A 23,533-nucleotide genomic window follows, 5' to 3' on the forward strand; every position below is an offset into this window, starting at 1 on the left:
TTTTTCTATCTTGCCCCTAAATTTAGGATTTTAATATCAAAACAGTGAACCATCATGGAAGAAACAAATTAGTGAAAGACACTAAAAACTTCAAAACACGTTTATGGGATTTTAAATATATTTTCAAGAAAATATTACTGTTGGAAAAAATTAGCTAGAATTTTCACAAATAGGGTGAAAATTGGTTCCTAAATTAATAATCAGATTCTTAGCCAGGTGGCCTGATTTTCAAAGGCACTTGTCATTCGGCAGGTTGATTTTCACTGGTGGGGCAGTGGGGAGATGCAGTTTCATCCTTTTGAAAAAACTTGGCCACCTTCTCAGGGCTCTCATTGAGAAGTGGGGACAGATTTGAGCAGGACTGTAGCTGTAAGGGTTCCTGCCCTAAGGTGCCTGGCTCACCCCTCACACTTGAGCTATTGCGTCATCACAAGATCAGCTCCAATGTTATATAGCAGCCCCTGAAGAGCTGTAGTTGAAATTACAGCCAGACCCATTAAAGGACATAGAAACTAGTGCCACTTTACCTAGACTATTCACCTCAAATATTTCTGGTGTCTAGATTGTGAATTGCAGTGGACGAGGCTTTGATGGAGAAAGAACTGGGAAAAGATGGAAAGGGTATGCTTTCCTCTGGCAAACATATGCTTCGAACTCTTGCTTTGACAATACTCAATCTAATCTCAAGCAGCTTCTGTGACTAATCCTGGGTCTTGGATGGCACATTTAGGGAAGCTTGGGGCAACAAGGCTAAAGGACAGAACATCCTAGGAACCCAGTTTTCAGGTGAATGACATATATACAGCCCACTCTGCTTATTCCCCCTCTACTTCTGTTTCTCTACTTCTTTCCTTCTGATTATCCTATCCTTAATGAAATACACATTAAAATAACAGTAGAACAAGAATAATGCTACATTTTTAAAGAAAATGTAAAAAAAAAGCATACCATATTACTAGTAGAACACTCTCAGCTAACTAATTATTTTTTTTAATTAAGTAAAATTATTTGACAATGGTCCTTTTAGTTTCTGATAGTCAGTTGGGGAAGTAGCAAAATTACCTGCAAGAATCAGTTTAAATACGTCATAGGAAAGCACTAACATAATTTAAAATTATATGAGTCTAATCCAGTCATTATATCTGTGACAGATAGATTTGAGTGTTTTGTTTTACTAGAACAATAATGATTTCATCAAAGTACGAAGAAAATCGTAATTTGAAAAATATATGCTCTGTGTGTTCTGGAGACAATACATGTCATTTTTATTGCTGTTATTATTTCTGTTTGCTGGGAGTCCTCTATGAAAAGACTACAAACATCATAGTATTCAGCTAAATATTCTGAAAACTTGAGAGAAAAATTCCATGATGGCTTTTTTATTCTGCCACGGCATGGTAAAGAACTGAAATGTTTTACACAGAATCCAGCAGGTCTTCATTTTGGCTCATCTTTGCCAAATCTTTATGAATTAATAGCACTTATTTCTGATGCAAGACTCGGACCACAAGTCCCAAGTTTCCAACTTAGTTAAACTGAAATTTTTATTAGAAGTGGGCCAGGTTGGATAAGATAAGAACTACCTCCAGAGGAAGCACTGCATTTCTTAGGATCATCCCCTTTCCAGGCATGTTTGGACAGTAATTTTTCATTTCTATTTACAGTAAAAGGTCAAAGAATATTTACTGAGTTTTTTCAGCAAATATTCCCGCTGCCAAGATGTGAAAGGGTAATGGGAAATTATTTTTCAACTATAACACGAGTGTCTTTCATTTTCTATTTAAATTTGAAAAAGATAAAAAAGTGCTCAGAGAAAGCTGTAATGCTTTTTAATGATACTTTTAAGAATGGTCAACGAGACAATTCAACGGCTTACAGTTTCAAGTGAAAAAAAAACAACCCTCTTTATCTTCAGAATAGAAATGTTTGATAATTTCCAGGGCAAAATACTTCTTGTAGTTAGTGTTAAAAATATAAAGTTAAACTGAAGACAAGTTTCAATGACAAAAATTTCCCCCTAAGTTAAAAATATTAAAAATCATGTTGTCCTATTAATAATCAACTTAATCTTATCTGGTACCATAAATAACTACAGCTAATGCACTAAAACACTTTAATAATAACTCATAGTTCTTCCATGACATCATATCAGGAGAGAATTAATCTGGTGACCGCACAACACTTCTGCTATAGCTGTAGTTTCAGCAAAGTCCCAGAGTAAAAGAAAACATGATTAAAGAATTGCAGTCTTACTGGTTTGTGTATATTTGCATATAGAAGGTTTAGGTTGTAATTTATTCAAGATTTTAAACAATAAAATTGAGCATTAGATTTTTTGTTGGAATCGAAGTGCTATGAAATTATTCATGGTCACTTATGAGAAAATATTCTTTCTTCTCTATTATGTGAAAATATTTCTTCTTCCTTACTTCAGCAAATCCCTCTCTATCCTCAGATTCTGATAAGGCATAATCAGTTACACATTATCTTTTCAGCATGCACTATAATATCTAAGACATTCAATATCATTTTACCAAGAAGCTTCAAATATTAATATTTACCATCTTTTTGCCTAATTAGTGTTATCCCACAAAGTTTGCTGGCTTGATGCAGTGTGTACCTGCCTGAATGCTTCTGTCAGCAGAGCAAAAGGAGTGATATAAGGATGTGACTATGCAGCCAAGAACTGGGACAAGGCATGACTCTTTCTGTGAGTGATATTATTGGCTTATGCTAGGTTTAAGTGACTTTAAAAGCATTATTTTTTTATTGCTCAAACACATATAACGAGAAAAGTGTAATATTTCTTATCTCTTAATATTTCTTTGCACTTAAAATAGAGGCAGTTCATAGGAGAAAGCTGAAAAAAAAATCAGAATTCTCCATTTCCAGTCAAATTCTTTACACATTTAAACCACATTTCCCTTACATAAGATGTAGAGACCGTTATGGAAAAGCAGAATTTCTTTACGAATGCAAAACACATTCTCTTACCCTGCAATATTAAGTGAAGAAGAAGAAATGAATAAGAAGAAGAAATTTTGTCACTCCCTCAAACCTGGCTTTTAATAAAACATGTCAAACATTTCAGTGTTCTAAATAATCAACTATTCTCCTTATGACCATTCAAAATCTAATGCTTTGAATTCTAAGATATCTCCATACTGAAAGTATGTGGAATTTCAGAGACTCTTGTGTTCAAGACAAGTGCTGCAGCTCAGTCCTGAAATTTTTCTTTCTAGTATAATTTGTTCCAGTGAAGTTAGACTTTCAGGAACTCTCTAACCTGAATGAAGCAAATTTTAGAAACAACGACCTCATTCTGATCTAATTTAGCTCAGTGTAACTTTGAAGTCAAAGTTGTTTGAGATGTATGAAACTGGCACAAGTAGGATTGAAATCAGGTCCCTTATCTCTTAGAATTTAAAAGTGAGAGCACTGTGATGGTATCCCAATTGCTTGGCAAACACTGCTCATGCAAGACATGCACTGTTCTTGCAGTAGCACTCAGAAAGTGTGCTTTCTGCTCCTCACACCATAAGCTACCATACATTTTTAACTTGTGACAAGCATATTGTTTCCAAATAGACTTTATTTCTGTCAAAAACTAAACTGTATCTCTGCTAGATTGGTTTCAATATTGCAATAAACAAGTAGGTCCTGCAAGCTGTTCCAGACGTGAGGACCTTTTTAAAATCTATAATGAAAAAGTACAGTTGTTCATATTTATGTTAATGACCATAACACAGCCAAGGCAAGGTTACATATCCATGTTTTCAATGCACTTAGTGACAAAGAGCAGCATATTAACCCCTTGTCCTGCATACATACATTTCTGCTCGAACAGCCTGTGCTCTGCAGCTTTCAATCAACATCACAGGGACACTGAAATACAATATCACTGGAGCCTATCTATCCACATGTTATGTTGGAGGTGTTGGTTGACAGCTGGCTGAATATGAGCCAGCAGTGTGCCCAGGTGGCCAAGAAGGCCAACAGCATCCTGGCTTGTATCAGAAATAGCGTGGCCAGCAGGACTAGGGAAGTGATCGTCCCCCTGTACTCAGCTCTGGTGAGGCCGCAACTTGAATACTGTGTTCAGTTTTGGGCCCCTCACTACAAGAAAGACATTGAGGTGCTGGAGCAAGTCCAAAGAAGGGCAATGAAGCTGGTGAAGGGTCTAGAGAACAAGTCTTATGAGGAGCAGCTGAGGGAACGGGGGTTGTTTAGTCTAAAGAAAAGGAGGCTCAGGGGAGACCTATCGCTCTCTACAACTACCTGAAAGGAGGTTGTAGCGAGGTGGGTGTCCGTCTCTTCTCCCAAGTAACAAGCAATTGGACGAGAGGAAACAGCCTCAAGTTGTGCGAGGGGAGGTTTAGATTGGATATTAGGAAAAATTTCTTCACTGAAAGGGTTCTCAAGCTTTGGAACAGGCTGCCCAGGGAAGTGGTGGAGTCACCATCCCTGCACGTATTTAGAAGACGTGTAGATGTGGTGCTTAGGGACGTGGTTTAGTGGTGGCCTTGGCACTGTTAAGTTTACAGTTGGACTCAATGATCTTAAAGGTCTTTTCCAACCTAAATGAATCTATGATTTTATGAATATGAGTTTCTATTATAATAATAACGGGCATCCATCTAGCTATCATGTTTTAATAAAACAGTGAAAGCAAACACTAAACTTAAGTACTGCACCTCTGACAAAACACAGACACATTTGCCTTTCCAACCACAGATTCCACCCACATCAGATGTCAGTCACCGTCTGTGCAAACAAATATCTCTTGCAGGGTGCTCTGGAAGGTGGCTGGGAGCATGGTATGCGTGTATGCCTGAACTGTTTACCACCATTGGAAAACCTACTATGTCCTACTTTAGAGAAATTAGAGCAGTATTCAGAGCTATCACACGCCAAGATTTCCTTGAATGAATTCTCTTTTTCCATGCAGAGATTGGCTCTCACTGGAACCCTGGAGTTTATGAGATTTCTAAGAATTTTAGGACATCCAGGACCCCCAAATGTTTGGGAAGGAACAGAAAGAACCCCAGCTCCAGTGCAGGTCACCTCTCCGGTGCCTATGTTCTGAGTGGGGGTATGACAGCCCCAGGGACTACTGGCTTTCCTGAGCGTGGCTGTGGCAAGTCTCTTCAGACTGGCACTTCAGCAAACTGCAGGTGTGATAGTATTGGTTGCCACAAGGAATATATGGGCAGTGGTACTGTTTGATTTTCTAATCCTACCTGGAAAGCCTGTAGACACATAGAACAAGCCTGTAGCACTCTGCTTCACATCTGCTTCATGCTGGCTGACAAATTATGGGGGCCCTTTCAAACCTGCCCTAAGGCCTGTTCCTTAACAATTGCACTGACAAACATCTAACTGAAAATGTAAATAAAAACTACTTTAATATTCTCTCACAATAGAAGACACTTAAATCAGACAAGCAATGGAGAGAGCTTGGCCTAACCTGCACACCACAAAAAACATAACTTCATTTGGAGCTTTGTAGGTGACACGGTTCAATGTTCACTTTACTGCAATTACCACCACAACCATTCTTACTTTATAAACCAAGTTTTTCAGAGCCTTGAAACTTAACCAAGTAGACTGAGACACTTTTGAGAAAAAAAATGGTGAATTTAACAATCCTGAACATCTAGAAATGAATCATTATGATCCTTATGTTTAGGATCCATTTTACTGACATTAAAATTTACAATTTCATAAAAGCACAGGCATTTCAAGAAGGGTTTTTTTCCTCTAACATTTTAAGCAATTTTGTTCTTTCAGTATCAGGGAAAATAGAAATATACGTAATATTCTGGTCCAAAACATATGGTCACCTTCGGTTTTTTTTAACTCTGCAAAGTGTATTTCGTAACACAGACAGGGAATCTTGCCGTGGAGATACAGCCCTAAACTTTCTGCTACCCTTATCTCCAGGACTGGCAACAAGCGTTGCAAATGGAGACACTGCCTTTGCAGTTTCAGAAGCCTGATATTCACAGCAAGAGTAAAGCAAGGTCCCTTAGATAATGTGTAAAAAATCTTGGGAGCTTCAGAAAATCTTGAATAGCACAATAATTAAGAATTGTTCATCCTATGCACAGAAAAAGGCAGAAGCCATCGGATAAATTAGTATTCAGTTATGTCACTAAGAACAATTTTAAGGTGTATGAAGACTTGCACAAAATTAAATCTGCAAAATACATCTAATTCTGGCATTACCTAAGTTTCAAGTAAACATGTTTATAATCTCAGTTATGTCCATTTAACACTGTTTCCTGACCTTTTAAAGAATGAACTGGTCTGTCACACCATTGGTTCCTCACCATAGTCCTGCGCTTCTCACCTCACTAAACTCCCTCTCAGCACTTCAGGTCAATGCTGCCAGGCCCACGTTCCTTGCGTCCCAGTCCCTATTTGCCAAAGCTCCCAAGCCCAGCTCAGCCCTCCTGTCCTTCTCTCTGCACACCCTTTTCCCAGTCACTCACTGTCTCTCCCAAACTGCTGCTTCTGCTTCTCAGCCAATCTCAGCACCCTCTAACTTACCGCTCACGAAGCTCCAGTTCTCACCTTCCCAGTTACCCCTATCAGATCTGTTTCCTTCACTTTACCTGTTCTTCCCAAACTACAGGTCACAGGTTTAGCGTACTTGATCTACCGGCTTTGTTCTCCCCTCTCCTTCTTCAGCCTCAGTTTCCATCTCAATCCACTGGTTTCGTGCCATGCAATGGTATTTTGTTCTGCAGTTCCTAAACTTCTGCCCCTTGACTGCTCAGCCTCCTGAAGCCTCCTGATTCCCATTTCAAAATGCCAGTCCTCAGCCTAGTTTATGACCTGAATTTCCTGGTCCAAATATAGTTGCATTACAAAACCTATGCAGTATCTCAAGAATCTAGCTCTTCTCTTCTGCAGTTGGAACTCCATCTACAATACTTCTTCATCACACCTGTGTTTCACACGGCTGTCTAACAGATGCCTGAGTGTTGTCTGGGTGTTAATAGGCTTTCTCTGCTCACAGTTTCCTTTGTCCCTCATAGAGAAGGGGCAGGAGCATACCAAGGCAATAGTTTCTCTGGCCATTACCAGAAACACGCAGAAAAATAATTCTGTTCCATTCCCTCCCTGAAAAAAGTCAGATTACACTTTTAAAAATCAAGGAAAAAAATTACCTTAAAGCAGACGGCTACTGAAATGAGATCAGACCCAAGTACCTAAAGTCACAGGCATTTGCTAATAATGGATGCTCTTCCCAGAGCTCTTAATGCAGCAGCTGGTCCACGTCTCTGTTGGACTTGTAAAATGAAATGACTGTTTTCATTTCATATGCATATGTATGTTCCAACCATATATATGTGTCAATCCTTTTCACTTTGGAGATGAGCTTAAAAAGGCAAACTTTCAGCCCTTTTAAGAGCATATGACTATAATTTTTCCTATATTTTCAGATAATTCACAATTTTCAGAATAGTTTTTCAAAACCAATGTCAGGGCCTTGTAAAATCTCAGATGTAATTCAGCGAACATCTGCTCCTGCAGCTCAGGGCCAGGCTGCTCCTCACAGCTGAGTAGTTGTTAATACTTATTTGCAGAATCTGTGAAAAGATATGAGTACTCTACAGAGAAAGAGATGGAGGACAAGTTATTCTCCTCTTTGGGAGAACTCATTATTACTGCATCCAGATTCTTACTCTAACATTGCCACCCTTCATCACTGCAAGGCCCAGTGTTTTATATATAGCATTGTATCTTTGGCCAAACAGATTTTGTATGTGGCTTAAAAGGACAGCTGGGGAGTTTTTGAAGGGCAGAAAGCAAGTAATATGGGGGGAGGAGAAACCCATTTTTATGGGAGGTGTTTAAAATAATTAATTGTATTTTATCAGTGAAGGAAATAATGTATTGCAATACAAGGAAGACTGATGGGGGTTTATGTGCTGGATTCCTTTTGGTGGTATTTGTGAAGAAATCACTTGCTTTTAGGGACTCTTGAGTGCAGACTGGTTTACACGGTGAGAGAGACTCATGACAGTGCTGCGTCCAGCTCTGGGGCCCCCAACATAAGAAGGACATGGAGCTGTTGGAGCGAGTCCAGAGGAGGGCCATGAAGATGATCAGAGGGCTGGAGCACCTCTCCTGTGAAGACAGGCTGAGAGAGTTGGGGCTGTTCAGCCTGGAGAAGAGAAGGCTCCGGGGAGACCTTATAGCAGCCTTCCAGTACCTGAAGGGACTACAGGAAAGCTGGAGAGGGACTTTTTACAAGGGCATGTAGTGACAGGACGAGGGGGAATGTTTTTAAACTGAAAGAGGGGAGATTTAGATGAGATCTTAGTAAAAAATTCTTTCTTGTGAGGGTGGTGAGACACTGGACCAGGTTGCCCAGAGAAGCTGTGGATGCCCTCTCCCTGGCAGCATTCAAGGCCAGGTTCGATGGGGCATTGAGCAACCTGGTCTAGTGCAAGGTGTCCCTGCCCGTGGCAGGGGAGTTGGAACCAGATGATCTTTAAGGTGCCTCCCAACCCAAACCATTCTTTGATTCTATGAAAATAAAAAGAATAAGGTAGGTCTCTGTGGGTCTACCTATAGCAGCTCTGAAGGCTGGATCCAGGTAGTGAGACTCCCTCTTCCTCTTCATCCTAGCAGATCTCTTCTCCTCTCCCTCATGCCTAGCAGAAACCAAATCTTTCCAAATCCACTCAAATACTTTTCTGGAGCTTTCACTCCAGGGGTTGAAGAGTGGGGGAGAAGTATGAAAGGGACTGAGGATAACGCCCAATACCATGAGCAGGGCTGCTGAGGCTGGCATCAGCTGGCTCTGGTGCTGGGTACAGTGTTACTGCTGGGATGGCTGGCTGCTCCACGCATGGTCACTGCCTCCCAGCCCATCAGCAAGGGCAGAAACAGGTCTCTCCAGCTCAGGTTGGAAGCAGGCAGAGTCAGAAGCAGTCAGACCTCTTCCCCAGTTCAAGCAGTTGCTCTCTTCCCCTATGAAAACCAAGGCTGTCCTCCACACTAGTTCCAGCCACAGGCCACCACTGGGCCATTCTGGCACAGCTATACTCTATATGTCATAAAAACTGCTTATAGTAATTAACTCAAGATTAGCAAAACATAAAACAGGGTACTTCTTCCTGTAAAATTTTGCAAGCTTTTTTCATTCATTTATCAAATACATGCTCAATTTAGCTCCATTCAACACCTCAGAAATCAGCACAGACATGACATTAACATTAACTATTGTTATCAATAATAACGTGGGGGTTTGGATAGTTAAAATACAAAATTATTTAAGTGAAACTATCATTTACATCAGATTATGATGATGGAGAATCTAACATTTTTGTATAGTATGTTTTACATATATATGTTTTGTATATTATGTGTATGAATAATATATTGTTTTTATGTTATTTTGTATACTATGTTTTCTATGCTAAATTTCATTAAATAAACACTTTGTTACTATTTCCCATATATTGATTGGGTCTATTTTCCTCAAGGTTGCTACTAAGAATAAAACTGTGAACACCCTGAAGTTCATACCAGTTTTTCTGCTCATCGGGAAGGCTAAGGGGGCCAGGGTTTCATTACATTTATTTCACGTAAGTGCATGTAACTGTCTCCTTTGACCTGGGTGAAACTTCCTTCCATTCTACGCTATCTTGCTCCTTATTTATCAGACCATGGTTGTTGTTATTGACATATGAAAATTCAGAATAATTTCACTAACTCTAATTAATTACTTGCTTCAGAACCAACTTGATAGCAAAATTAATAATAAATAGCAGCAAATTTTCAACCCACAACAGCAGATGACCATTCACGAGAATTAGTAAAGGTGCACCAGCATAAGGATAATAACTGAAAACACGTTATAACTATTGTACTTTAAACCAACAATATATGTGGATGTAAGCAAACTAATAATATTAATTTGATTCAGTTTAAACTGATGGTCCCCATTGCTTTCATATATAAGTCATACATTAACTTTGGATAGGTTGGAAATCATTTAAATTAACCTTAGCTTTTCTTTCTGACAATGGAGTAACTCCAACATCATGAACCTTAAAAAGAACTGAAACCGAAAAGCACCGAAACCGAAAAGCACCATAGCCCCACAGCAAAAAGAAATCTCCATTGATATAAACTGCATCAGTAATTTTAAATTTGTTTAAAAACTTGAATGGGTTAACTTTATACACACAGGGTTTTCTGCAGATCAGATGCTCTTTAACCTACAGCATCCAGCATGAAACCGGCATAAGCTCTGCATCATGTGCTCTAGTTAATTCAACAGAAACACGGTCATGCGCCCACACTTGATCCAGATCAAATATGCACTCATTGTGATCCAGGAGCACGCAAATCTGGTACTAATGGACATGAAACTGTGGCCTTATATGACAGCCTGGCTTTAGATACTTTGCAGATTTAATTAACAGGTTTTTCAATAGGCATGTTTTTTCCTGTAACATACCAAAATACTTCTAGTAGCTGTGATGTTCTCTTCCATGTATATCATTAAATTTAGATTTAAGTAAATGAAACAAGAAATCAGAAAAAAACAATTCTCATCACAACAAACTTGAGTCACCTGTGAAGGGCTGTAGATATGTGGTTGCAATCAATTCTAATAGGTAAAATAAACATACTATGGAATGGAAACTGAACCACATCTATATACTGAAACAGTCAAAAAATTGAAACTCTTACCTTTTTCACTAACACTTTCACTTTCAATCTCTACATCGTCACAACTCGTATACTCTGGAGTGGATGCCAATTCTTCTTCTGAGCTACTTAATGAAACCTGGCGCATTTTACCTCCCTTTTTTGTTTTATGGGGCTTTGGTGGTGGAGGTCTGACAGATTCAGACTGGTCTGAGCTAAGTGAATCATTCCGTAACATGGTCTCCATCTTTTCACGTTTTGTTTTCCGTACGGCAGAACTAGGATCCAAATGGTGTTGCTTCCTTAATGAATCAGAGCGCCTCATGTCTGGTCTTTCCAGAGGAATTGGACTCCTCCTAGGTGTAGGAGGACTATGATTTGTGGTCCTCTGACGATTGGGACTTGGTCCCTGAGCCTCTCGAGTTCTTTCCATAGAGTATGAACGCTGATTTTCCATGGCAGCTCTGCGCTCAGACACGGATCTTTGTCTTGATGGTCGTTCCATCCTCAGCATAGACAGTCGAGAATCTTCCAATTCGGTATTTGCCAATGAGACATCACTATGTCTCCGTTCATGACGCGCTCGGGACACTTCAGCATGAATGCGCATTTGTTCCTCATACGGTTGTGGCTTGACCGGATAACGAGCCAAATTAGGATCACTTCGGTATCGTGCCTGGTATTCCTCTTCCCTCCGCTGCCTTTCATATTCTTCCCTGTTCTGCGCATCCTCCTCTTCTACCGGATACTCCTTGGAACGCCTGCGACTCCTTCTGTTCGGATCTCTATAATCACCCAGTTCAGGTTCTTCATATAACTGAGGCCCACGCTGTGACCGCCTATCTGAATAATCTGATGGTGACCGGGGCATCGCACTGTCTGATGTAGCATACTGTGAATATTCGTCTCTCTCGTCCCTTTGGTCGTATCTTCTGTTCTGTTCTCTTGATATTGATGGACTTCTTTTCCTAAATAATCATGACAAGAAAGAAGAAATAATTCTGTCAATATTTCTTGTAGCACAAATATACAGTTAATGCTAATGAAATGATAGAATGATCAGCTGATAGAAATCCATTAATTGCATTTCTTTGTAAATGTGCTCACACATTTTCTGTACTAAATTAAAGAAAGCATGTCATGCTACGAATCTGCTTATGATGCACAGTTTAAATCAGAAACAGCTTTAAAGGAAAAATGCTAATACAACATTACAAAATATAGAACACAAATGCTTATGCTATTTTGGAGTCATAACTATAGAACACAAATGCTTATGCTATTTTGGAGTCATAACTACTTTACAAGTACCAAAATTTTATAATCGCTTGTAATCATTTTACAGTGATATAACTTGACCATATACTTCTATTTCATAGGGTTTTATAATCTCATAGAAATTAAGGCTAGATGGATCATTTGGTTAGTTTGATTATTTAGCAGCCATTATTGCTTAAAAACATATATTTCAGTTCCCCTTGCCAAGGGCAGAAAACAGGCCATTTGAGAGGTGGGCCCATGTGAACTGCATGAAGTTCAACAAGGCCAAGTGCAAGGTCCTGCACATAGATGGGGGCACTTCCAAGCACAAACACAAGGCTGGGTGTATTTGTATTTGCTCAAAGATGATCAGAGGGCTGGAGCACCTCTCCGATGAAGACAGGCTGAGAGAGTTGGGCTTGTTCAGCCTGGAGAAGAGGAGGCTCTGGGGAGACCTTCTAGCAGCCTTCCAGTACCTGAAGGGGGCCTACAGGAAAGCTGGAGAGGGACTTTTTAAGAGGGCATGTAGCAATAGGACGATGGGGAACGGTTTTAAACTGAAGGAGGGTAGATTTAGATTAGACATTAGGAAGAAATTCTTTGCTGTGAGGGTGGTGAGACACTGGAACAGGTTGCCCAGAGAAGTTGCAGTTGCCCCCTCCCTGGCAGTGTTCAAGGCCAGGCTGGATGGGGCTTTGAGCAACCTGGTCTAGTGGAAAGGTGTCCTCTGCCCATGGCAGGGGGGGTTGGAACTAGATGATCTTTAAGGTCCCTTCTAACCCAAACCACTCTATGATTCTATGATTCTATACAAACGTCCAATGGCAGCACTTGTCTAAATCAGATGAACTCAGAAGAATCTGAACTCAGAAAATAAAACTTTTTTTTGTGTTGCATAAGAAGGGAAAGAGCTTCAAAGTTCTGCCTGTCTGACTTGACAAAAAAAATCCTTCCCATCCCTACTTTTGGCAATAAGTGTTAGTCCAAGCATTTGAGCAAGATACAGCAGGCAGATACCAGAATGGAGTTCCCGTACCACATCAAGCATTGACTCTTTGTCATAGACGATATCTAGCCATAGACAACTTCTGAGGCTTCAGAAGAAGGTGAAAAAAAGGATTATCAGTGATATTCTTTCCTGACACTGACAAATGATTGACTGAAGCATGTGATTTTATTATATGCAATATTTTAATAGAGGATGTGTCTGGAATATATTATGAATATTATATGTTCTGTTTGTTTGATATAACATTGTTTGCTGCTTGATTAGAAGGGATTAATTAAATAGGGAGTAGTGATTCATAGGAAAACTTCAGACTGGAGCTTCAGATCCTGACTTTATCAACCCTAACAGGTTAACAAGCATTTAAAACGCTACTTCCAGAGAAGTCCAGTTTCGTACTTAAGTTTTTCACCCCAGATGGATCTGAAGGAGTTACCTGCAGGAAACTGGAGCAAAGATCCCAGATACATATAAAAGAGACTGAGAGGTGGGCCTTCTCTGGGGTAAGATAAATCAGCTCACACTTTAAGTAATGAAAATACGTATGTGAACCTGTTTTTTTTTTTATCAGCCCTTTACTCTTATATTTAGTTCTATCTTTAGGATCCCTTTGAAAATGTTTTCTGCCCTCACAAATGGCCACTGATCCTGAAGGGCAGCCTTGCAGGCAGCAACCAGGAGATCCTGCCTAGTGTCAGGAAGGACAGTGAAAAGGAAAGCAAAGACACAGCCCTGTTGTTGCCACAGTTGTCCTAGAAGGGATCAGGAAAGGAAAGGCTTCAACTTAGTGAAGCAGAGAAGGAAAAAAAGGCTTTCCTTGGTGCCCAGGAAAGTAGAAAGGGCTCTACCTAACTAGTAGGAGAGAAAATGCTCTTCTCACAGCCAGAAAGGCAATGCAGTCTCTGCTCAGCAAAGGAAAACCACAACTGTCTGAGCAGAGTGTGCGCAGGGGGGTAACTGGCAAGTTGGCATCCTGTCTTAGGTACCATACAGGGTCATTAAACTGTGCTTGAAAGATTTGGACCCAGTCTTGCCTTGTAAATGTTAAAGTACTTTAGCCTTACAATGGCATCTGCAAATAAGGAAACTAATTCAATCTTGCAAAAATGCAACTCTTCCTGTGAAGCATGACAAGTAATATAAGCATCACTTGGATGCCTATTTGCTTATGGTGAAGCTAAGATGTCCTATGTCTTATTAAAGTGTCACACTAGCACCAGCACAAATCATAACCTCTGTAAGTTTAACAAAAACTATGTATTCTGCTACTGGGGCTCAAGTTGAATTGTTCTAATGTGACATGAACAGAGTTTCTCAAGTCTAAAACCAGAACGGCCAACGGGAACAGACAATTAGGACAACAGAACTACCAGAACGCAGAGTGTTTGCAAAGACATAGAAGTTTTCACTAAGACAACAGGGATTAGATGTGGAAACTTAATTTAAGGAAGAGAAATACTTTTCATTTAAATACGTCAGCTGATGAAAAATATGCCACATCACAAATTAATTTGTTCCAACAGCAAATTACCTACACCACTGAAAATTTCTTCCATGTCTATAATAAAAATGTGCCTAATTTCCCCTCCCATACTGGCAAAATCTTTTATCTTTATACAAATCCAATTGGAATAAGTGGCACTCAAAAGGTACGGCATTCATCCGTGTGGATCTCACTGCAAGATTGAGACAAATATGTGTGCACATGGAATGTACGCATACTCTACTGTTAATACCCACACTGTGTATATTCAGCCTATATTACATATGGATCAAGTTGTATTCACAGCCACAGATTTTTGCATAGGTTTGATCCTCCAAGACATCAAAACACTCTAGTGAGTATGCTTTATAGGATCAACTCCATCATGAACTGTGTAGCACACATAACCTTACAAAATCTATTTTGACAAATCTCACACATGTCTTTGAGCAGACTGAGTGTACCTATTCTTCAGGATTAAACATCTGCATACATGGATCTATAGTGATATAAACAACAGAATAGTAAGAATTGTTTTAGCTACATATAGGAGACTATATATATATATACACACACATACACATACATACGTGTGTGTGTATATATATGACTCCATGTCACAGTGTCCTCATATGGATGCAAAGAATCGTCAACAAACCCCTTTTGGAAACATTGCTGCTACAAAGTCATGGGGGTGAGGCTGAGGGGATAAAAAAGATGGAATTTCTGTATGAGGAAAAACACTTATTGTAGACTTTTCGCTGAGGCAAACATAGTTCTATCAGGAAAACACATCATCTGAGGAAATGGCACAAGATTTACCAAAAAATCCACCTTTTTTTCTGGCATGAACTATGTTAATGAGAATTAGCATTATGTTTTTATATCTCTTACACAAACATTTTCTAACCTTGTCTGTTACATTTACCACAATTAGTCATTGCCTTTCCTCCATTTTGTTACTAAGACATGAATATAGGGACGTCACCTATGGCTGACAGTAATGTAAAGGTCAGCTGGGTTCTCAAGCTATTCCAACCTTTCATGGAGGTAAAAGCTTTACACAGGTGCCCTGCATGTGTCAGCTGCTAGGCCACATGCAAGAATAAGGACCTTCCTGACAATGCAACCTTTTTCTTCAGAGAAAGCAGCCTGGCAGATAAAAGTAACTAATTTAATTCCTGGCCTATGTTGATTGGGACTATCAAACTCCCTTTCTAATTAATTTCATCACTGATGAAGGGATCTAACTTCACTATGAGGATCAAATGCCAGAAGTTGTAATCCTATACATCAGAAATAAATTAACCGTACCTATACACCCGATCAGCAAGAAACCTTGCTGGCAAGAGAGGGCTCATCCTGCCCTGCAGTCACCATACCACTCAGTATTCCAGCCTGTCATTCTCTTTATTGGTCACCACACCACAATTAGGCCCCCTTTACCATTAGTGACTTTTTTCATTTTAAAAATACCTGCTGCAAACACAGTTGTACAATGTATGCTATGCATTTTAAACCAGTGTTATTAAATCATGGTGGGAGGAACAGTACTCGTGAAAACTTATGGCCAGTCACTACTATTAAAAATCTGCTGTTATTTTTAGATCACAAGCTAATTCTCACTCACCTTCATGAGCCTTTGTCTAATCCATTTCTCACCATGAACTATCTTAAAGATACCTTAATAAAAGCCTTTCCTTGTGTACCTCCAGCTAGATACACCATGGAAAATGACTACTCCTGCTTTTCCAGGACTGTCCCGGAACATTAAAAGTAAAGAGAACTTTGTGTGTCAACATCTGTCATATGCACCCTCCAGCTGCCAGCTCAACTAAGCACTGTATATCTCTTGTCAGAAGGATTACCACCCTTTCTGAAAAGGTTACCACACCACTGAAAAATTCTCCAGGCCATTGTGATTACTGCTTCTTTGAAACAATAATAAAATGAAATCTCTATTATGGTTAGAAAACTCTAGAACCTGCACAGACCTCTTCATCAGGCATGTTCTATAAATATTTTTTTCCAGATATAGAAACTGAAACTTACTGTCTACTAATTATCAACATTTTTTTTTTTATTGTAATTTATCAATACATGACATTTGGTCTTTTAACACACATATCTTAACCTCACGCTGATGGAAATCTTATTTGCAGTGCACTACAGGTATTCAATACATGAAAGAATAATTCAGAGTAGGTGGAAATTCACATTTCCCACTGGAACTCCATCACGAAAGCCATGCAAGAGCCAAGGCTTCTTGTTAGAGACCTCGTCAAATACACTGAGCACAGCTTTATCTCTCCTTTACCATACGGCTCAGTCAGGAAAACAGCTTATGTTGGTTCCTGAGTGATCATTTAAGAATAGTTCTACTATTCTAAACTTTTATACGTCTTTGTGTTGTGTTCAACAGACAGTCAGGCACTTGTTTTAAAACAACGGTGACAGGAAGCAGATAAAACACCATCATGACACCTTGCAAAAAAAGTTCCTAGGCTGCAAGAAGGTGAGCTGAACACACTCTGGGCCTTACAACCAAAAGTCCTGTGAGTGCAATGAACCCAGAAAACTTGCCGAGCAAAATCAAGGTCTGGCTGCCTTTCTCAGGGAGGGTCCTATTCTCTCACTGTCAGGTACTCCTTCCTATGAAAGCATTTCCACAGACTTGCTTTGCCATACTGAAGAATCTGCAAAACATTTACCTATTTTTGGCAGTGTTCTTAAGAGACTAGCTGGTATTGATTTAACTCCTTTTCTCATTCTCTGTTTATAACTTTTACTTTTGCTGAGTCACATTGCGCATAAGAAATCATTTTGCACACTCTCTAAAGCAGCTATGGCTCAGCTTATTGAAAAAACAGCTTTTTCTGACTTTCAAGCAGTCACAGTTTCTACCAAGATCTCTTTTTGCAGTTTTTCTATGCTGTCTATTTTTATACTAGATTAATCTTCTGATCTGTCTGTTCCCCTCTCCTTGGTTTCTCACCCCCCCAAAACCAAGAAAAAACATAAGCAACCAATGCACGATTTGCAAGCTAATTCATTTAAACAGCCTATTCTGATAAAAAGAAAAGGTATTTATCACATTTCTTCACCAATATTGTTTTAAACAGGCTGCCCTGAATTACATCTAATGCTCAGACATCTCAGCAACTCACTAAGTAAAGTTCATCTGAGACATTATTTCATTTCTCATTTCAGACATGCCTTACAAATTTTATTTTATAGCCACCATATTTTGAGCCATTAAAATACCTTCCAGCTAAATATCTCCAAACAATAATTAAGTTTACAATGATGATTTAAAAATTTACTGAAGCATGAGAGTGATACTGCAGATGTTGATCTCTATTAGATTCTATCTGAAAACATAAATTCACTGACTGCAGGCTGGTATCAATGGAACGAAATCTGTAGTAACAAAACATTAACATAACTAAATTTACCACTGATAACTTTGCTTTGAACTTGACATGATTGCACAGACATATAAAACATACAATTACTTCAGAGTCACATATTTTCTATACAAACAATTCAGCAAAAATTCAGCATTGCAGCTTTCAAGGTCTAATTTCAATTTGTGAGGGGAAAAGAGTTATAACATAGAAAAAACAAGGAACTGCTGAACAAAACTAGTGATTTTAAGCATTCCTTGCTAATCTACAAATATTTAGGTAATAAGTTCATTTCACATTTTTTTATTACACCAAGAATATCAGAGATAGGAAAATGCGACTACCAGTAGAAATGGCTTTGTCCTCCTTTATTTTGACTGAGTTTTCAGTAGCCCTTATATCATATAATTTGATTTTGAGGAACTGCAGAGAGAGATGAAATAACTATATCTCAATCTTACTGTTCATTCAGCTACACTGGTGAACACTCACCTTTTACAAACAGGTTAAACATATTGAGTATTTCTTTATTTCTACTTTTGAACATTTTCAGAATGAATATTTTGCTAATTATTTCCACTTAATATATAAACAAGAAATATCTCATGTACTTTTTCAGTAAAATCTCTTGTTAAAAAAGCTAATAATAAAAACAATGTTAAATGGATTAAATTGCTTTCGAGAATAATTGGTCAGAATGTGAATTCTAGTTATCTGTCTCAGTACTGACACCATAGAAATCATTTGCAGAAGGGTGGAATCAATTAACAGCTGCCATACGGCAGGATTCAAATGAGTTTAAAACCCAGGGTGTTAAAAGAATCCTACGTCACAGAAACATTAAAAAATAAGAACGAGTTAATACAATACTGAACTGTTACTGAAAAGGACTTCAAATAATACGAGAAAAATCAAAAATTCTGCATATACTGTTTTTATGAAAAGAAATCCAACTTTTAAGAAATATTTTTTGTCACAGAAAATACAATACAATTTAAAATACTAATTTAAAGAAAAGTACAAGACTTTGCTAAAGATACTATTCTCATATACCTGAAGCACAATAAAAGTTTTTCAGTACTTCCATTGAGATTTTTTTCCGCTAAAAGTAAAAAATATCTTCCTAATCATCCCCAAAAATAGTAAAAAATGCTGAACGTTACACATTGTTTTCACACAATACATTCAGCATCTTTCTTCCCTGCTTTACCTTTTGATCAGCCACTGCACATCTGGGAAGTAGGAAGCCTCGTGTTCATGAGAATACATCAATTTCTGTTCTGGCTAGGTCTTTCATTTAATCCTCTAGGTTCAGTGAAATCATACGAACAGTCTCTTAATTTTGAGACACAATTTTTTTAGATATATTTTACAATCCTTTCCCTTTCCCAAAAAATGCAATTACAAAATATAAGGCATCTAGGGGAAAAAAAAAAAAAAAAGGTCTAGTATATGAAACAACAGCAATTCAAGTCAGAGAGCTGACCCAATGGGAAGCTATTGAGAGCATGAGAGGAGTGTTATAGTTTAATGCTGTTACCGTGTGCTGTATATAGCTGGAGGTCAAGTAAGAATTTACCCTATAAGGAGGATTATGGTACTTAGCTGATTAGTGCCTTGCTACAGTACTATTGCCTACAAATGTACATGCTGGTCGAGGCATTTAATTTAAACTATTTTTAAAATTGTGCAATTCCAGTATTTCATGTTTTGTGTTACTAGGTCCAGCATCTTCTTTGTGTTCTAAGTCTCAAATGAAATTATGTAATATCTATTCTTTTTAGTTTGTAACAAGTCAAATTTTGACACAATTTTCAACTATTAGGCTAAAATTGCTGCAGCATCTACTTCAGTCTGATGTGCTGAACATACTGCAGAACTGAAAACACATTTTTTTACATACCGTTTAAAAAAAAAAAACAGTGAAAATCAGTGGACTAATTATTTCTAGCAACAGTCCCACAAACTCACTTTCAATATATGGTGAGAATGTGAAAATAATAGAAAGCAAATATGCAGACAGTCTCATTTGCATTAAAAAATTATAAACTTATTTTTCTACGTTTTCACAAGCAAGCTATCTGCTATCTATAAAAACTAGCTTACATACTAATTATGTTTAATATAAAGCATCATACCCCAAACAAATTTGACTGTAATAAATTTAAGCCATGATAAAATGGCATGACATGGGAAAAATACAGACTTAGCAGCAAACTTGATTTTCTCCACCTCAATACTAGTGAGTTCATAATCCTAGAAAAGGCATTCTAACACCAAAGTTTTTTCCCTCAGCCATCACAGAGCATATATCATAATACACTTCATCTCTACATCATTGCTTCCAGTTTTGAGTCTAATCTTTTTAGTGTTTCAGCTTCTTACCACAGGGATCATTCAGCAGGTGCTTTTCCCAGCAGTTGAAAGTATCTTGGTTTTTCAAAGGAAACCTTTAAGTCTGATTAAGAGGAGAATTTTCTTTAAAAGAAACACTCCATTATCACTAGGGTATTATCATCATTAAATAAGAAGATAGCTTCTTCAATAATGATCAAACAGTAAGAAAATATCAGCAATATGGACAGTTACATGAGAATTGTTTTGCCTAAGAAATCTCTGCAAGCTGTTTTGGATTAATAAACTCCTAAAACTGTAACTTTACTAATGAATGCAAGTTAGTGTATCTTTTCTTTTTTTTTCTCTCTTTATTGTATCTACAATTACAATGCATATGTGATATTGTACAATGAACTTCAGTTTTAAAATATCTCTGGTTCATATTTCAGTCTGGAAGAGATGAAATAGGTCACACTGAGCTGTTTTGATGCCTCCACAAAAAAGAAAGCAGAAAATAACCGCTGTGAAAATGTCCAGTTTCTTCAGTAATGTGAGATAAAGGTGCATTATTAAATCCAGTGAATGAAATCAGTGGTGGCTCATCAATGAATGGTGGGCTGTGTGCAGCAGCTTCTCCAAGACAAAGCTGGCAGGCTAAACACGTTCATGGTAGGGAACATCAGCTGGACCACTATGAAATGAGACAGGTGCATTCAAAAACTCTTGAAAATTACCATGGTACATAAAACTTTAAATTTCCAGTTCAACTGTCATTCTCAACATGCTGGTGAGACACGATTAAATGTGTGTATTTTTAAAGCAGCACCTAACTCTATCCAACATAGGAGCAGACCACAAGTTCACAGAATAATTTGTATTTCTGTAAAAAGCTATAGCACCTATATTATATATTGGCAGGACATGATTTACAACGTTTTTCAAGCTAAAAGAACTTGTTCCACAGTAGTTTAAATACTGGGCTCTCAGTCCACAGTCCTTACATGAGCCCAAATGTGCGCCCCAATGTGCAGGATCGAACAGTTACAGTTGCCTAGACAGATCTCCTTCAGTCTAGATCCCAGGGCTCAGACAGGGGGAAGGGAGATGTCCACCATGCCTGTGCTGCCTGGGTTTTCAGAGACACTATGTGAAAGACTTCCCACCCCACTGCAATGTGGTAACAACATCATGTGCCTAACAACAACCTGTTTTTTTGAAACATCAGCAGAGAGCAGGGCCATCCTCAGATATCCAGTTCAGATCCCTGAATTAGGTATTTCTACAAGACCTACTATACTTTTTTGCAGACCAGCTCTGGATGTTCCTCCCTTAGTTTCTGATCATCTCTTAGAGTTGTCTGCACTAGAGCAAGTCTTCCTTAAAAGATGCTCAATATGCAGCTTTCCAAACAAGAAAATTTATTCCCGGATCTTCGTAAAAATCCATATGGAAGATCATAGCTACTCTAGGAAGTGTGTGGAAGTGAACACTTGGAAGTGAAAAGGATAATCGAGGCTGCCTAGAAGTGTTTATATAGAAAGGTGGCATCCAGTCAAGATGACAACAGTACAGAACATACAGAGGAAAATACCGACCTCTTCTAGCAGGAAGCAAACCAATGTTGAATAGTCTTTGCAGTACTACTAGAAACACAATAGCCATGAAGAAAATTCACTGAAATACATAACTATGTCTCCTTCAAGAAAGTTGTGTGGGTATCAAAGGCACTTTGAAACAACTAAAATAAACCTAGTCTTGTAACGTAAAGAAGCCCTTAGATGTATTCTGCATTCTATTGCAAAGAAGATAGACTTAATTACTCTAGTCTTACTTAAAAAAGAAAATAAGATGCAAGCTTTTTATATTCCACAGGAGAAATGAACGCTCATTTTGAAACTCTGTGTGTATATAAACAACCCAACTAATTCATGCTTTACAGTTCCTGTCACCAACATAACCTGCATTACCAAGAAGCCAGTTTTCAGTAGGATACTCCAAAGTCAAGATTCAAATGATGAAATTCTAACTAAAGTTCAGGGCTACATATCAGAAGATTTTGGACCTAACATTGGTCACTTCTTCCATCAACAATAGCATTCCTAGAAAAGGTATGTGACTAATAAAAAGAAGGCCAACCAAGACCGACTAGACTCAATTGGCAAATAGCTGAGAAACACTGAAAGGGAATTGTTCAAGCTGTACAGGTTCTCAGCACCTTCAATAACACAAGTCTATTATAAAAATTACAGAGTACTCTCAATAGCTCAGTCTTAAGTAGAATGTGAGCAATCAGCTAAGAGAACACAGTAAAGGAACAGGGAAAAAAGTAATTAAGGAAAGTGATGATTTTAAACATTTTGTGAAGACACTCATGAAAGCTTTTAGAGATTAGTGATGACTTCATCACTCTTGGTACTGTTATTGTCAGATTGTTGGGATCTGTAGTACTTTTTAAGTTAACCTTTACTTTTGTTGTTGAGCTAAGCAACGAGTAAGGTTAAATGTGTGCTCACTGTAGCACTTTTCAAGCATGAGAGCAACTGGATGTCAGGCTAGGGAGCCATGCTAACTTTGCAAGAGACTATAAAAGACATTCAGGATGCTTGAGTTGATGGAGCAGAAAGCGAAGATCAAGTTTCTGTAATTTTACAGGAGACAAACCATCAAAATGTATAGTTGGACAGATTTACAATTGCCAAAGAATATTTCATGGTATATCACAATTTTAAAATGCATATCCATGTGAACTAACACAAAAACACTTACAAGATTAACAGATTCATCTATAATAATGAGAGAAGGATAACCATGATCACAGTTTGATGTCCTTCCTCCACAGAATGTTTTTTTTTTTCTAGGTATTAGTTTAAGGCCAGATATAACTCAAACTTTGCTGACAAGGAAAAGAAAAATCAAATTAACCCCAACTCTCCTATGAAGCCAGGCTGAGAGACTTGGGCTTGTTCAGCCTGGAGAAGAGAAGGCTCTGGGGAGACCTTATAGCAGCCTTCCAGTACCTGAAGGGGGCCTACAGGAAAGCTGGAGAGGGACTTTTTACAAGGGCATGTAGCGATAGGACGAGGGGGAATGGTTTTAAACTGAAAGAGGGTAGATTTAGATATTAGGAAGAAATTCTTTGCTGTGAGGGTGGTGAGACACTGGAACAGGTTGCCCAGAGAAGTTGTGGATGCTCCCTCCCTGGCAGTATTCAAGGCCAGGTTGCATGGGGCTTTGAGCAACCTGGTCTAGTGGAAAGGTGTCCCTGCCCATGGCAGAGGGATTGGATCCAGATGATCTTTAAAGTCCCTTCCAACCCAAACCATTCTATGATTCTGTGAAAAACACATATTTCTAAGGTGTATC

At 38.5% G+C, this 23,533-nt stretch overlaps 1 protein-coding gene across 40 annotated transcripts in view; it reads right to left on the reverse strand.

Moving 5' to 3' along the window:
• Window positions 1-23,533, reverse strand: part of RIMS2 (regulating synaptic membrane exocytosis 2) — a 531,876-nt gene that overhangs the window by 284,186 nt on the left and 224,157 nt on the right. For all 40 annotated transcript variants that reach the window (XM_068395878.1, XM_068395859.1, XM_068395866.1 and 37 more), the window contains one exon: window positions 10,720-11,645. In XM_068395878.1, the coding sequence (XP_068251979.1) occupies window positions 10,720-11,645 (926 nt within the window). The remainder of the gene's footprint in view (window positions 1-10,719; window positions 11,646-23,533) is intronic.

This window comes from Nyctibius grandis, chromosome 3, assembly GCF_013368605.1.
Source record: "Nyctibius grandis isolate bNycGra1 chromosome 3, bNycGra1.pri, whole genome shotgun sequence".
NCBI classification, from domain to species: domain Eukaryota; kingdom Metazoa; phylum Chordata; class Aves; order Nyctibiiformes; family Nyctibiidae; genus Nyctibius; species Nyctibius grandis.